The 17,755-nt window shown below is 29.5% G+C and overlaps 3 protein-coding genes across 4 annotated transcripts in view; all 3 read right to left on the bottom strand.

Moving 5' to 3' along the window:
• Positions 1-2,563: 2,563 nt before the first annotated feature.
• Positions 2,564-8,326, bottom strand: LOC108723062 (uncharacterized). Its single transcript, XM_018448535.1, has 3 exons — positions 7,930-8,326; positions 2,948-3,086; positions 2,564-2,711 (listed from the first exon to the last, which is right to left on the bottom strand). The coding sequence occupies exons 1-3, from the start codon at positions 7,982-7,984 to the stop codon at positions 2,564-2,566; spliced, it is 342 nt and encodes a 113-aa protein (XP_018304037.1). The 5' UTR covers positions 7,985-8,326.
• Positions 8,327-9,436: 1,110 nt separating this feature from the next.
• Positions 9,437-15,377, bottom strand: sing (MARVEL domain-containing protein sing). Its single transcript, XM_018448534.1, has 4 exons — positions 15,016-15,377; positions 14,299-14,481; positions 9,945-10,085; positions 9,437-9,649 (listed from the first exon to the last, which is right to left on the bottom strand). The coding sequence occupies exons 1-4, from the start codon at positions 15,151-15,153 to the stop codon at positions 9,572-9,574; spliced, it is 540 nt and encodes a 179-aa protein (XP_018304036.1). The 5' UTR covers positions 15,154-15,377; the 3' UTR covers positions 9,437-9,571.
• Positions 15,378-17,291: 1,914 nt separating this feature from the next.
• The window catches only part of LOC108723060 (uncharacterized), a 23,262-nt gene continuing 22,798 nt past the window's right edge, over positions 17,292-17,755 (bottom strand). For both annotated transcript variants that reach the window (XM_018448532.1, XM_018448533.1), the window contains exon 7: positions 17,292-17,550. In XM_018448532.1, coding sequence (XP_018304034.1) covers positions 17,476-17,550 — 75 coding nt within the window. In that variant the 3' untranslated portion in view covers positions 17,292-17,475. The remainder of the gene's footprint in view (positions 17,551-17,755) is intronic.

Below are 17,755 nucleotides of genomic sequence, written 5' to 3'. Positions count from 1 at the left end.
AAGAAATATAAATTACATAATTAATTTAAATGCTTACAAATAAATGCCTATAAATAAATTTGATAACACCTCAAGATTATATGTTTCGGCTACAATATTCAAGGATAATAAAAAAATTCTTGTGTATTTAATAATATGAAACATAGAGTGCATTCGAAGAGACGCTATTAGTGCTATTTGTGACATTCTATCCTTGTTTTCATCTAATAAACGATGAAAATAGAATGACATAAATAGCTCTAATAGCACCTTCCTAAACGAACTCTATGTTTCACATTTAAATACATAAGAATTTTTTATTATATTATACATAAAATATGAAAGTGGTATACAAGATGTGTATGGTATACAATGCATGCTATGCATAATTTGCACGCTCGCGTATGTGTATGTGTTTTGTGTGTATATGAGTTGGTTATATTTTTAAAAAATGTATACTGTTATTAAGCTGAATCTAAATTATAGATTTTATATATATATATATAGAAAAATTAATTAAAATTAATGAAAATAACAGCGTTGATAATAGCTAATAGAAAATGACAAAATGAATTTATATACAAACAACTTTTAATTACATTCCTAATATTTATGTACATGATGTGCAAAATACATGATATTCATTTATAGATAAACATAACTTTCACAGTTGGTTCAATTATAACAATTAAATAGTACTTTTGGCGTAAAAAACGCTTAACTGGTAATTAACTTTATTTAAAAATATTTTTTTAAGTAATTGGTATATCCTACAATGTTAGCAATGTAAGTAGAATACAGATATTTTGAGATCACAGTTAAGTTTAGCATAAAATTTTATGTACATGTTTTATGTACATGTTTTCGCACCTGATCCCCATAAAAGATACTGTAGTTAAAAATTTTTTACAACCTGTCAACACTGAATTGTTTGTTACATTATATAGCTAGAAAACAATAAAAATATCATACTTCGTGATATTTGACTATAAATATTATCAGTATTATAATTCGTTATTTTTATTTAATATTCATATCTCAACTATAAAATATTTATGCAGTTATATCAATAACAATTTTAAAAAATAGTATAGTGAGCAAATTTTGATATTAAATTAAATGTATAAGAATACATTTATTTCTACACACAAATAATACCATTAACTTATTATTACAAAAAAAATATATTTTATGACGAAATTTTATAAAATAGTAATTTGATATCAAATTTTTTCATATACAATTTTACTTTCTTATATTAGCTTTTATTAAAAATATGTGATTCTAAATTATAAGAAATTAAATGCTAATTGTTTTTAGCAATGTCGGAAGTTCAGATTTGATATAATCGCAAATACGGCTATTTAATACAATTTAATTAAATAAATAATAATTTGTAAATCACAGTAAACAACATATGTCATAAATTCTCAGTGAGTAATATCTTACGTATTCTACAACAGTTTAAGATAGATTCGGATCAGTAATATCTAAATTTTTATATTTATTTGGATATTTTAATTTTTATTTAATATACATTTATAGTTTTATTTTATTGTATACGTGAATTGGAATTTATCGAGAGTGAAGAAAGGGCACATACGAGCGATATTGAGGATTTGCATATATTGAGCGTGTTCTCCAATACATCCTGTGTTTGAGGAACTACACATTCTGACCAAAATGCGAGCGTAAAGAATGCTGCTTACTGATATTGACGTCATCTTATTTTATTAAAAGCAGCATTTTTTCAAAAAATAACATTCGAGACTATTTTGTTTATGTTATCTGAATTAGTTGTCTAAATACACTACTTATTACGGAAGATAAGTGTATTACTCATAATTGTAATCCTTTGATACCACTCTCAATATAGCATACTTGATTGTGTCTCTTACATTATATATCTGCTATAATTTTTTTATTAATAAAGATATTTTGCTTCTTGTATTCTTTAACATCTGGCGTTTTGATTGGAGAAAAACTCGTTACAATCATTTATTTATGCAACATTTTTACATAATATCCAGTGCTATTTCCCTGACAAAACGTATAGTGTGACATCGAAGAATTATTAATTATAAGTCGTATCCACTATTTCGAGTTTATTAACTCTGTTTACAAAATGCGTACCATGAAATCACATACCTTTCATAAATAATAATAAGCATATCTTTTTGAAAATGATAACTAAGGAGAGAACACAGTAGATTCTTCAAAGATTTCGTTTTCCTTTAGATAAATGATAAATTTATATAAAAAATAAGTTATGCCTATATAATTAATGTGAGGTCCTCTTATACAGTAAAAAATACTATTTATTGTAAGGCCTATTCAATAAAACGCTCGGACACGGCATAACTTATTTTTTATGTAGGTTTACCAATTACTACGTTAAAGGAGATCAAATCTGTAAAGAATCCACTGTATTCTCTCCCCTTGTAAGGAAGAGTTCGAACATACTTCCACACTTTTCAATATTAAATACTAAAAGTTCATAACACTCGCAAATCTTAAATTTTTATAAAGTCTTTATGAAATATCTATCGTAATTCTTACGAATTTTTCATAATTCTTCCGAATATCAAACTACAGCATCCCTCTCCTTGGACCCAGTAACGCCGTTGGGATACATATTTGAAGTTAAGGCTTTCACGTCATCTTTCCGGCCTCTTCGTGCAAACGGCAGCATTTTCAGTCTCAGTTTTTTTCTCTTCATAGAATCTTTTGCCCTGCAATAACGTCCGTTGTAATGATAATTAATAATTAATTTCACATACACATACAGTCTCGTTCTATAAAATGCTTTTTTGTAACGTGAATATATGAATATAGTTTAAGTTTACACCATCTGAATAAGAGAGTTTTCTGTTGCACATACTAATGAACAACATCTTTACTGTTATTTGCCAAAATTGTTTAATTAAAATAATGCAAATTTTTTAAAAAAGGATCATTATTAACGTACTGGTGTCTGCAGTCTATAAGAATACCCATCGAGAACAGCACCACCATGGCAACGATGATGCCGAACACAACAACTATCAACGTCACAAATGTGTCCTCTTCCTCGACAGTGAAGGATGCTTTTGACGTAGGCATGTACGCTGAAAGAATCATTTAAGAAACGTTTGGCAATGCTTTCAAGGTTGGGCATGTATTTGGAATACTTTCATTTAAAACATATTATTTGCAATACAAGTGTATTTTGTATTTTGTTATACTTTAACAGAGCACGTGAAAGTATTGTGTACTTTTTATTTAAATATCGAAAGATTGAAAGTTTTTTGTATTTTATAATTCAAATAAGATTAATTGTCAATCAGATTTAAAATACAAAATATGAAATACTTTAAATTTTTCATTAATAATCTAAAATACAAAATATTTTTATGTACTCCGATAAAATATTAAATACAAAATATTAAAAACAATTGTCTTACAAGTAATGTTTTTCAAATAAAAGTATTTCAAATACATGCACAGCCCTGCATGCTTTACATTATACGAGAAGTCATTTGTTTCACACGAATTTTTGTTTTATCCCGTGTGAATAAATTCATTGTGGTTGACATAATATAAATATTTCCTACTTTATTTTAAATTCTTAATAAAAGATAACACTAGAAAGATAACACTAAAAAGAACGTTAAAAATGAGCAGCTCGTATTTGTATTGATAAAAATGCAAAAGTTATGAGCGATGATAAAGGCTGCTCTGTGGATATTTTTTAACTAGTAAACATTTTTATTATATTCATTGGAAAAGGACTGAATGTACCTAGAGACAGGAAAACATGCCGGTGATGAAACGTCAAGGATCATACAGTGACGTGATATCCGATAATAGCACCGTGTCTTTTATGCGAACGTGCAATGGACATAAAAAATGTGTTCTACGATTGTGGCATTGATAATTTAAACAACCGATAATTCTATCGTATAAATTTTTAGAATCAATCAACTTCAATGTACTAAATAATTCTACATATTTTTTTATTTTATACAATTAATAATTAATTAAATTTATGTTTAACTTATATTAATATGCTTCATTTAATTATATAATTTAATTTATTATATACGATATATATTTAATTAATTTAATTATTTGAAATTTTAATATTAAATTTACTTAACGTTTATATCGGAAACAAACGATAAAATATTTTGATAAGCTTATATTTGCTGATGAAGTATAGACAGTTTTTCTTACAAGGAAAGGTACAGAAGTGTCGTCCTCCGATTTTGACAATCTTGTAATATGTTATTCTCCAAACAAAAATAAGCGACATGTATTTTGTTATACATACCCAAACACACTTTTAGGGGGTAAAACACTCTTTAGAAAAAAATCGGTTTTTCTCTTTCGAAGCGAATATCGCCGGAATTGTAAAAGATGTTCATAATGAAAATTGAATGGCATTAAGAATACTTTAGAAATATAATAAAAAAATGTTTTTCTTTATAAATAAACAATTTTTATTATAAATAAAAAATTAAAAAAATTGTTTATTATAGTTCTAAAGTACTCTTGAAGCCATTCAATTTTTATTCTGAAAATTTTTTTCTATCTCTTATAGTTCCGACGATATTCGCTTCGAAAGAGAAAAACCGATTTTTTTCTAAAAGGTGTTTCACCCCCTAAAAGTGCGTATGGGCACATATAAAAAAATACGTGTCGCTTATTTTTGTCTGGAGAATAACATATTACAAGCTCGTCAAAATCAGAGAACGACATTTCCGTGCCTTTCCTTGTTAATTCTATTATATGTAAAAGTAATATTCTTCTCAAGAATTTTTGTATGAATTAGTTTTACGTAGATTGAGCATGCTTGTCTACAATTTTCAATCTTTCTGTTCACTATCGCGTAACAGTCTTTTGTGGGTTATTAACAGAATTATTTTGCTTCCTAGAGAAAGGTGCTCTCAATGTGTTGATATGTCACATTAATCAGAAATGAGCAACCTTAGACGAGAGGCGTTTCCGCTATGCTGCATGCTTGTGTTTGTTCGTTGAAATCATGTTGCTCTAATTCCGATAAATTTCACGTGTTACCTTAATTTTTATTTATTATTGTACTGAGAAAAATGTCTGATTGAAAATCGACGAAAATTCTGATTGTATCAATCAAAATTCCAATTACCTCAATTAAAATTTTTGTAGGTTTAACTAGAAAATTTTGATTCGTCTATTTTCAATCAAAATTCCAATTAATGCAATCAAACATTTTTCTCAGTGTATAAATAAATTACACATTTAAAATACTATTAAAGTAAAACGATGATACTATAAATCTCGGATTTGATATAGTGTACAAAAAATATAGTCAAAGCTATATTTAGAAAAAATTAAGATTAAAGTTAACATTTTATTTCTATTATTCCTCCCGTTAAGCTTTACGTAAATTACGAAAGATTTGTTACATTAAAATGTCCAATTCAAAAGTTGAGGAACATGAAATTTTGAACGCTTATACTTTCTTATTATACAATGTGAGATCAGATGAATTTGTTATTGTCACCCTTGTGTGTTGATCAACCAATATTTTAGTTAGTTTGCTGATCGTCCGATAATAAATGCACGCTTATAGGAATTTTGTACATATTAACTGCAAATCAGATCTGTCCGCGTGATAAACAATTTTGATATTTTTGTGATTTGCAACAAAAAAGAGCAAATATAAAAAAGGATTCTTTTTATCGAACCATAAACATATATTAATACCATGAACAATACACATTACGTCTGCCAGAACTCATTGATTTCCATAAGTCTCGCTTTCTTATACTTAATTACTTATTTATCTTTAAAGCTGAATGTACGTTAAAAAAAATAAATTGTTAGTGAAAGGCAAGATTCTTCACAGAAGGCTTAGTCTATTTTAAAGCATTTAAAGATGTAAAAGCATACAAATTTATCTTTTTTAAAAATAAGCTGAACGCGCATAAAAACTAAGGAAAATGCATTTGAATAAAAATTATGATATTTAAAAAAATTATAGTATTTAAAAAATTTTGCATAATTGCATTTTATCGTGACATTATGTTTCGCTTGATGTCGTTTATGAGTGCATTTGACCTAAATAGTATATTTCGTTTTTTTACAGCAATAATTTGATTGTATAGTATTTAAAAAAAAGCTACATACATCTAAGAGGCCAAAAAATACATCAATTTAAGTAAATTTTTCTCAAAAGATGTTAAAAAGGTTATATATAAATAATTTTTTCGATAGACAAAGGTATATAAATTAAATACGTATTTACGCAAAGAGTTCATAACTATTAAAAAATAAAGAAATAATATAGCAATTTTCAAAATTGTTGAACAGATGTCGCAAAGTAGGCTCATATACATATATACGGCGGCGTTTTTCCAAAGTGGGATTTCTCGTTCAGCTGCGTCTTCACAAAATTTATCTCATCGAGTCACCGGTTTTTATTCGAGTCACTTTCGCGGCCATTACTTGTCAGCTTTCTCAACTCAGATCGCAACATCGGCATGAGACTTACGTGTTGCAATTCCACAATGTACAACACCACTCAACACTGGGTTCATTTATCGGAATGCTCGCACGCGTATATCCAATTCATTGACAATCCGATTCGTTATACCCATGGCAAGTTACTAGTCTCTCAAGGTCTCGGTGAGGATTAATTAGAGATCTTGCGAATGCTGAATGCTATCTTGCTTTGTCTAGTATGGATTACTCTCCAAGTTCTTACGTTAGTTTTTCCTTTCTTCAGTCTCCACATTTTGCATCGCTAGCATTCGTTGTCATATCACGATTCCATATCTTTGATTGTTGGTGACAAATACACAGTGCATTAACATCTAATACATATTTTTTTCATGTTTTTGAATTTGATAATGTTCATTAAATGAATTAAATTTACAAAACAGTGAAAATGAGAATCTATTTACATCAGTTATTACAAATGTTTACTTTCATTGATTCATGAGTTTTCACTAACTTTGCATATTAACCTTCTTAAGATTTTGTAATAATATTATCGTGTACCATCGTATATCGGATAAAATATTAGAAATTATTGTGACAATTTAAAAAGATCGATTAAATAATGAAGAACAAAGAATTGATATTAAGATTGATTGAAAAATTAATAAGACATAAGCAATTTTATAATTATGCGGCCGTGACTGTCATTTGATAAATGTAATAACAGGACTTTTCTTTTTGGCTGAACTTTTGCACCTTCTTTCCTCCTAGAGAGAAAAGGAAGAAAGATGAAGTGGTGCAAAAGTTCAGCCAAAAAGAACAGGCCTAACATCTACATAAGCATGTGCATTATGCAACTTTGTTGTTAGTTCGCAATGACAGCTGTCCTGTTAACGAGAATACCAATATTTTCAAAGCAAAACAGGCATTCGTTCTCTTTACTGTTTTTATAACGGTACAATAACTGAACACACTTAGAGATGTATATCCGCGCATACAATTGAAATATTGAACATTATTATAAATAGCTGTTTATCATATATGTATTGAAGAAATACATATGCCTTTATCTCGGCTAGCATTTCTTAAACTTTTCGATATGATAGAAAGCTTTCTCTAAGTCGCTTGAGTGAAAATTTAGATTTATCTTTAATAAATATTTTCTTCGAGAGATTTCAAATATTGTTATTTCACATTATTATCCTCATTTTTTGCCACAATAATGATTGCTGTACATAAATCCATAGAATTTGTGGTTAGTTTAATACTTTAAGTATTTAATTAATTATTTATTTATTAAACATTTATTTAATTTGGTAAATAAACACATTTTGTAATGATTAGCAGTATTTATATAAATTTACACTTTTATTTACACTCATTTAATACACGATATCAGAAAACTCCGCAACTTCAATTTTTATAACTAATAATTAAAATCATCGTTAAACAGAGTAATATAGAATACTCTTTAATTATTTTTACTACCTTCTGTCGGTGCAGTGTTTATGCTGTCATTCACATTTCTAACGTGTGCTTCCATCCTTCGTCGCACTTCTTCTTTGTCAATAAAAAAAACAGTCTCTAATTTCTTTTACTTTTTGTCTCACGTTATTCAGGTTAACGGAGTATCAGGAATCGAATAAATACGGTTTCGAGTTTTTCCGAATTCCCTAACGTGTTAATCGGATCGAGATTTTGAGGTAAACTGTCAGCTGTACGTATGCGGTCGAGTGATATGCTCGTCGAGGCGCCAATGAGAGCGACGGAAGGGAAGGCTGAACGCCGGTCGGAGCAAGGAAAAGAAGAACACAGTGACTGTAAAGAAGGGGGAGGACACTTGAGGAAGTGAAATGGACGCGTGTGTGTGCAAGATCTGAAAGGGGCAGAGAGAGAGAGAGAGAGAGGGGGGGGGAGAGAGAGAGATACTTCACGAGGACCATGAGATCCGTGTCATTCTCATTCACCATCCCGGGTCCAGGTGTATCCTGGTACGAGTTGAAACTCTTCGTACAGTCTGTAATAAAAAGGAACGTGGCACAACTAATAATAAAAATGTAAACGCGGCTTTCGTGTAGAAGAAACTAAATTCATTAATTGAAATCGTTTTCTAAATTTATTAATACTTTGGTAAAATAATTATATTAAATATATTCTTCAAGTTTTATCTATTTCTTACAATTGTAAATTATAACAATAAATAAATATAAAAATAAATTATATTTGATTATATGTATTTGCAAGTGTAAATTACAAATATTCACTTTCTGATAGAATTAATAATACTTTTACATGTACGCGACAATTTTTATAAAAAATCTCATTTAATATAATTGTTATTAAATACTACTCACATATAATAAGATATTATTTGTTGTCTGGTATATTTTAACTATTATTAATTTCAGATTTGATTCTTTCAAAAATGCAGTTTGTTAATATTTGGAAACAATATGTCAAAGTGACTAATTGAATATTCTCATCATATTTCTTATCGATGTTTTTATTTCATATCATATATACATTAACGTAATAAAACTAAATAAGTCTCAAAATGAATCATAGATTATTTGTTAAATATCCATTTTATCATGCACATAAATGCGACAGCACTATGATGTACCAAATATCGACGGAATTGATTTAGTAAGTATACGTAAGATACGCCTCAAATTGATAAGCAATACTGCAAATAGATGCTACGATTTCATATAATCCATACAATCGATTTGATTTCGGCTTATCATATTTAATTAACTAATATGTCTTTATTCAAAAAAATTTATGGGGAAATGGCAGAGTAATATGCGCAATTTCAAATTATTAACCTGTTATAACTAAATGTATATATAACTTATTGACATTACTAATGGCAGTGTAATAATGCTACTTATAATTAAGTTAAATAATACTATTAATTAGTAACTATTATTATAGCTTATAATTAATATTTTATAATATTAATATATTATTAAATCATAAAATCGATGCCCAATCTAATATTTAAATCTTTTTCGAAGAGATTCGTGTTCCAGAATTAACATTACTAACAGTGTAGATAATTATATGTATAATTGCCACGTCTCATTGCAAAATTATATACAGTTAATATTCCTGTAATTATCATAATTCATCTTCCAGTTTTGTAATGCACATAGGACAAATAAGCATCTGCTCCATGCAATAATCCCACGATGCCACTTAGAATCTGCAATACAAATCAATTACTTTTAATGCCTTTTCAAATAAAATACTCCCGATTAAAAATATCTATATCAAAATCAATATTAGTCGGTTTCTAACTAATAAACTTTCGTTTTCTGCTGTTCAACATACAGATATGTCATGTCGAATTATTATAAATCAAATTATTATTATAAATTATAAATTATTATAATACTATATATTCTTTTTCTCAATTCTTATTCTCTGGCTAGGTGAACAATGACGCAAATTAGTGAAAGCGTTAAGTACTCCATTTGCAATTGCACTAATAAACTTACATAAGTGGCTGTCATGGCAGGATAAACGTCGAAGCCGGGGCTCATATAATACGGGATCATCAGAAATAATTTAGTGGCAAAAGCCAAGTAAAGTGCTGAACTTAAATACAGGAAACAGGCTAAACAATTGAACATCGTTTCCTGACATTGATAAAAGAAAAAAAATAAATATTATTTAAATTATGTAAAAAGTATAAACATTGACATATTAACAAGTAATTATTTCAAACAATTTAGATAATGGGATTATTTGTGATCTCTTTGTTTTTAAGGGCCACCCCACCTCTGAGGTTTCAAAAAACCGAAATTTTTTTAATTGCTTTAATCATTAGTTTGAACCCTTAAGAATACGAGAAAAATGATTCGGAAGCGAAAATTAAAGTCAAAGTGATCGAGAAAGTGAATTTCATCTGCGGCAAGTCGGAACGGCTTCGCCTTTTTTATAATCCTCTCGGGTCCTGCAGGTATACAGAACTATGTACCCATCAAAATATAATATGAGTTCTAGAAGCCATTTATAGATGTCATAACTTGTACTAAATCCAATTTGAGCAATTTCAGCGTCGGTTTCAGTGTGAGAGTGACGCCATTAGTAAACATCAAGAAAGCGCACGCTCCACTTTAAACGCGTTTTTCTCAAAACTGCATTTATCGGTGTACATGATAACTCAAAAAATTTTCATTCGATTAACTTCAAATTTAAAAAAATATGTATAGCAATATTCTTTATCGGTTGACGTAACACTTAAGGTAAATATTATGTAGTTCTTTTTTAATCGAAAATTAAAGACGATTTTTTATTTTCGAAAAAAACTGCAACTATTTTTCAAACTATTGCTATTTCAAGAGAAAACAATATTTTAAAAAATTCCTACGTCAGCCGATAACAATAATAGCGAAAATGATGCTGCTTTTTTTTACTTTGAATAGATTGCACCATTTTAACAAAATCATGTACACCGCTTAGACTCGTCTCACGAAAAGTGTTCCCATAATTGGATTAGGAAACCGCCAATTTGTCGTTCAAGCGAAATGAAAAAATTATTTTCTAAACTAGAAAATGCGTCTGTGAAGTTAGCACTTTAACATTGAATTCCATAGTTTTGATTAGAGTTCCCGTTTCCTTTCGTCGAAACGAAGAGTTCTCTATAATTTATAACAAGAATTCCGCTTAATAACTATTTTTAAATAATTTTTTAAAAATAAGGTGATAACTTCTCACCGAAATTCGAGATCCAATAGTTCCGAGCGGATCAATAGCTTCATTTCGTGAATACCAAGAGTTACTGATGCAAAAAAATTTTGAAAAATTGAAAAAAAATTTTTGAAAAATCAATCTTTAGATACAATAGTTCTGATTAGAGTTCCTGCTTCCTTTTAACGAGACGAAGAGTTCTGTGTACTTTTTAATGCGAGATTCCGTTAATAACAACTGTTAAATAATTTTTAAAAGATGGGGTGCTAACTTCACAGCGAAATTCGAAATCAAAGAAATCTGAGCAGCTTAATAGCTTTATTTTGTGAATATCTAGAGTTCCTGATACATAAAAAACAATTTTGACAAACAAAAAAATTTCTTAAAAAAAATAAAGAATTTTTTATCACTTCTTGAACTTCGCGTATCTTGAAAACCGTTAGTCCAATCGCTTTGTCACCTCATATTTTTCGATAGAACTTGTTGAAAACTACCCGAAACGATAATCAGAACTACTGGCACTTTCAAAAAATAATTTTATCACACATTGAATTTCACGTATCTTGAAAATCGTTGGTTCAATAGCTTTGTCACCTGATTCATTTCTATAGAACACGTAAAGAACTGCTCAAAACGATAATCAGAACTACTGCCACTCTCAAAAAATTTTTGATCATTTTTTGAATTCCAGATATTTTGAAAATCGTTGGTCAAATCACTTTGTCACCTAATACTTTTCGATAGAACTCATAGAGAACTACACAGAACTCTAATTAAAACTACTGCCACTCTTAAAAAATTTTTCGGCGTCGACTTGGAAAGTTTTCAACGATAGTGATCAAATGTCGCGTATCTTGAAAACCATTGATCCAATCGCTTTGTTACCTAATATTTTTCGATAGAACACGTCGAGAACTGGCCAAAACAATAATCAGAACTAACGCCACTCTCAAAAAATTTTTGGCCTCGTACATTGAATGTTTTCAACTATAGAAACCAAATGTCGTGTATCTTAAAAATCATTGGTGCAATCGCTTTATCATCTCATACATTTCGATAGAACTCGTCGAGAACTACACAGATCTCTAATCAGAACTACTGCCACTCTCAAAAAGTTTTTTGGCGTCGGACTTGTAAAATTTCCAACGATAGACATCAAATGTCGCGTATTTTGAAAACCGTTGGAGCAATCGCTTTGTCACCTGAGAGTTTTCGATAGAACTCGTCGAGAACTGCCCAAAACGATAATCAGAACTAATTGAAACTAATTGAAAAAATTTTTCGTCATCCGACTTGGAAAATTTTCAACAATACTGCTCAAATGTCGCGTATCTTGAAAACCGTTGGTCCAATCGCTTTTTCACTTGATATTTTTCGATAGACCTCGTCGAGAACTGCCAAAAACGATAATCAAAACTATTGTCACTCTCAAAAAATTTTTCGGCATCGGACTTGGAAAGTTTTCAACGAGTGTTAAAATGTCGTGTATCTTGAAAACCGTTCGTCCAATCGCTTTGTCACCTGATACTTTTCGACAGAACTCGTCGACAACTACACAGAAATCTAATCAGTACTACTGGCACTCTCAAAAAATTTTTCGGCGTAGTACTTAGAAAGTTTTCAACGATAGGCCTCAAATGTTGCGTATCTTGAAAACCGTTCGTCCAATCGCTTTGTTACCAGATACTTTTCGTTGAAACTCGTCGAGTACTGCTCAAAACGATAATCACAACTACTGGCACTCTCAAAAAATTTTTCGGCATCCGACTTGGAATATTTTCAACGATAGAGTTTAAATTTTGCTTATCTTGAAAATCATTGGTCCAATCGTTTTGTCACCTGATACTTTTCGACAGGGCCCATCGAGAGCTACAAAGAACTCCAATCAGAACTACTGGCAATCTTAAAAAATATTTTTAAGAGTTCCAGTAGTTCTGATTATCGTTTTCGGTAGTTCTCGACTAGTTCTATCGAAAAGTATGAGGTGACAAAACGATTGGACCAACGATTTTCTAGATATGTGAAATTCAAAAAGTGATTAAAATATTTTTTTAGATTGCCAGTAGTTCTGATTATCGTTTTGGACAGTTCTCGACGAGTTCTATTGTAAAATATCATGTGACAAAGCGATTGGACGAACGATTTTCAAAATACGCGACATTTGAATTCCATCGATGAAAATTTTTTAAGTCTGACTCCGAAAAATTTTTTGAGAGTGGCAGTAGTTCTGATTATCGTTTTGAGCAGTTCTTTACGTGTTCTATAGAAATGAATCAGGTGACAAAGCTATTGAACCAACGATTTTCAAGATACGTGAAATTCAATGTGTGATAAAATTATTTTTTGAAAGTGCCAGTAGTTCTGATTATCGTTTCGGGTAGTTTTCAACAAGTTCTATCGAAAAATATGAGGTGACAAAGCGATTGGACTAACGGTTTTCAAGATACGCGAAGTTCAAGAAGTGATAAAAAATTCTTTATTTTTTTTAAGAAATTTTTTTGTTTGTCAAAATTGTTTTTTATGTATCAGGAACTCTAGATATTCACAAAATAAAGCTATTAAGCTGCTCAGATTTCTTTGATTTCGAATTTCGCTGTGAAGTTAGCACCCCATCTTTTAAAAATTATTTAACAGTTGTTATTAACGGAATCTCGCATTAAAAAGTACACAGAACTCTTCGTCTCGTTAAAAGGAAGCAGGAACTCTAATCAGAACTATTGTATCTAAAAATTGATTTTTCAAAATTTTCTTTTACATCAGGAACTCTAGGTATTCGTGAAATGAAGCTATTGAGCCGCTCAGAACTTTTCGATCTCGAATTTTGTTGAGAAGTTAGCACCCCATTTTAAAAAATTATTTAAAAATAGATATTAAGCGGAACTCTTGTTATAAATTATACACAGAACTCTTCGTCTCGACGAAAGGAAACGGGAACTCTAATCAGAACTATGGAATTTCAATGTTGGGGTGCTAATTTCACAGACGCCTAGAAAATATGTATAATAATAAAACCCTCTAATTTTTTTTTTTTTTGGTTTTTCAATTAAGTTATTCATTTTTCCCTAAAAAATTCACAAAATTCGAACTGATTTTTGGATGCCAGGGATGGGGTCTCCCCTTAATATTTCATTATTATTTGAGATATAGATAAATACATACAAAAAGTGAAGCTCGAATTAATTTGTAAGATTTTTCAGAAGTTGTATAGCAAGCGAGTAACAGAGCGGAAATCAGGAAGCAAGCGGATGCCGTGGTCAATGATCCTTCAAAAGCTGATCCAATAGATGAACTGTAGCCTAAGCCATAATTTATAAGCAAGCTCTGAATTAATCCACTGATTACCTGGAATTATATTAATTATATAAACGTTATAAAATTGTAATTATATATTTAAAAGTTGTATACAATGTATATTCAATGGACATCGATAGAATTATGTAGTTTTCAAAAAATTTAATACAAAGAATAAGTAAAAAACCTATTGGAGTATTTAATCTAATGATATTATACTTAAACCAAGTCTACTTTTACAGCTGGTCTCTAATATATACTCTTTACACTTAAAGTGAAATAGGTAAATGTTTAATATGTTGTAAAAGTGAGAGGAAATATGCAGTAATAAAAAAATTTATGGCTTTCCTTAGAAAGCGTGAAGTTGACTTATTGAATCTATTCGTATTGCTTTAAATCCCTAAAAATTTTTTAATTTAAAGCAAAATAAATAATAGATAGATAAGAGAGATAAAGCGAGAAAAAAGAAAAAAATAAGTTAGTAGTGAAAAGAATATAAGGATATTATATTCCACGTTATATACCATTTATAATTTTAACGATCTTTGCGTATTTCCAAATAATATAAGTGTAACTGCAACCTACCGTTTCACAAACTTTTATGATTCCTGGCAATGATTTAAAGAACTCCACGTGTATGCACGTACAACATCTACAGCAGCAGCAACTGACACCGCCCGCACCGTGTGTACCAGAGGATGACATTCTGATTATAGGTCCCATATTGTTCGTGCCTATGATTGTAGATTGTAGACAATTGATTTAATGCTCCTGTACTGAATTGTGACGTTCGTTAAATTGTCTCGTTTATGATCTGATGCTTTTTATTATCTCTTCACTTAGTATTTAATTATCCTCCTTTTTTTTCTCTTCGTCCGGGATAATTAAATGAATAATTAAATTTAATTATCTCGTACACAATGGTCCACTTACACACAAAATAATATTTTTTTTCAAATAATATCTTTTAGTGTAGCAATTAAAATATCTTTAATATAAGTAAAAGAATGTGAAGATAACATTGTACATACCAAAAGATTTAAATTTGTTACAATTTAATTTACAACTTAATTGTATTTAATGTTTAACTTTTTTTGTTCTCTGATAGTGATTTTTAGAAGAACATATAGCATGACCATGACAAGTGATACTTTTAAACTGACTAAGGGTGTAGATCTGTGCATTCACAAAGTCTGAATGTCGTTGCACCCCCCACATAGCATTCAACACAAGGAAATTACTGTCTATTTCTGGCATGTGTTACTCATGCCAGAATTCTGAATGCTTTGCCTGCTCTGCGTAGCTGACAGAAACGCAAAAAAAACTTGAATGAAAGATAACAATATTAATGTATAATGTATTCTAATTTTTATAAAATGTTATTTACATCCCTGATGGAAAAATTTCGCTGAAATTATTTTACGTTTTGGAACATTTTTCAGCAAAATTTCAGCATTTTAGAAAAATTTCAGTTTAATTTAAGATTTTTAATTGAAAAATTCATTTTCAGCAAAATTTTAATAAAAATTTCAAAGAAATTTCATTTCAATTTCAGAGAAATTTCAACGATTTTTCAATATATTAGCTGAAAAATTAACTTTCAGTGAAATTTCAGCAAATTTTCAGCAATTTCGCTGAAATATTCCAAAACGTAGAATAATTTCAGCGAAATTTTTTCACCAGAGATTATAAAGAAAAATTAATGTTAACATTTTTTTTAATTTCACATATAATTACATGTTTATTAAAAAAATATTTGACATACTAATTAATGTTTTAAAAAAAATTAATTAAAGTGAATAAGTGCCAAGTACTTATCAAATGTAGTTCAACTGTCAAGATTTATTGTATGCTTTTGCACATTGATTCAAATAAATAAGGTTTCTAAGATATACGAGGGTCGTCTGAAAAGTTTTGAGCCTAACATAGAAACAAGTAATTTTTCGGTCAAATTCAATTTTATTTTTCCATATAGTCTCCTTTTAAGTTGATACATTTTTTCCAACGATGCTCCCACCCCTTTAATTCATTCAAATAATACTGAGCGTCTTACTTTGCAAAATAGGCGTCTACGGATGCGATGACCTCGTTTGATGAAAGTTTCTGTCCTCCGAGCTAAATTTTGAGCCTAGGAAACAGAAAAAAGTCGCTGGGGGCCAGATCTGGTGAATACGGTGGATGGTCAATTAATTCGAACCGCAATTCGTAAATTTTTATCATGGCGACTGCTGATATTCGATTTTTTCCATTTTTATAAAAATATTGACATTGACTGGCACAAATGACTATCAAACAACAACTAACCGGAAGTAGCTACAATTTTCGCAGGTATCTTTCAAAGTACGTGCGATTATAGTACCAAAATTGTTTTAACGAGTAATGCCATCTTCATGTTGAGGCTCAAAACTTTTCAGACGACCTATGTATGAACATTCTTTCTCATAGTTCAGCTTCTCTCTCAATTTTTTGGAGTAAAGTTTCACTATAAGGAGTAAAAATTGAGCCAGTCTTTAAAAAGAGTAGTTTAACTTTCAACTTTTAAGAATAACATTTCACTGTTCAAAGTGAGATTCACTTTAAAAGTTTTAGAGAGTTGTAAAACAATACAACTTGTGTTATAGAATAGTACTAATTAAATTGAATAAACACACATCAAGTATCAAATTTAATTCAACAGTCAAGATTTATTGTATAACAATAACATATATTTTTGCATATCGATTCAAATAAATAAAGTTTCTAAGATAGACAAATTCAAGTTATAAAGTACTACAACTTGTATAATAATACTATTCATTTTCACTCTTCCTAATCGCAATTATTTCAACCTTCCAAAATTGATGGTAGATTTATCGGTCTTCCTCAATTATAAGTAATTTAAATTAGTGTTACAAACATAAACTTAGCACTTATTCTTCTTTTATAGTTATAACATTTTGATTCTTAAAAATTAATTAATATTTTTAGTCAATATAAATTAAGTGGGTCTCATACACCCGGCATCAGTATAAACCATATTACAGAGTTTGACATCAAGAGGATTAATTACTTCAACCATATTGTAATACAGGTGATGATCGCGTTGAAAATATATAAAATGGTGTTTAGTAGACCACAAATCTAAATAAAAAAAATAAAAATTACAATTTTTTACATAACACGAGAGGGTTGCTTTTGCCTACAAATCGATTGCCTACAGTACCGTTTGCCTACATCCCATTTGCCTACAAATCGATTGCCTACATGTTCTGTTGCCTACAGATCGATTGCCTACATGTATTATTGCCTACAGTTCGATTGCCTACATGTACTATTGCCTACATGT

The sequence above is a fragment of the Mycetomoellerius zeteki genome, unplaced genomic scaffold (assembly GCF_001594055.1).
Source record: "Mycetomoellerius zeteki isolate Tzet28-1 unplaced genomic scaffold, Tzet1.0 scaffold222, whole genome shotgun sequence".
NCBI classification, from domain to species: Eukaryota; Metazoa; Arthropoda; class Insecta; order Hymenoptera; family Formicidae; genus Mycetomoellerius; species Mycetomoellerius zeteki.
Note: the sequence above shows the minus strand (reverse complement) of the source record. Positions and strands in the feature narration are given on the sequence as shown.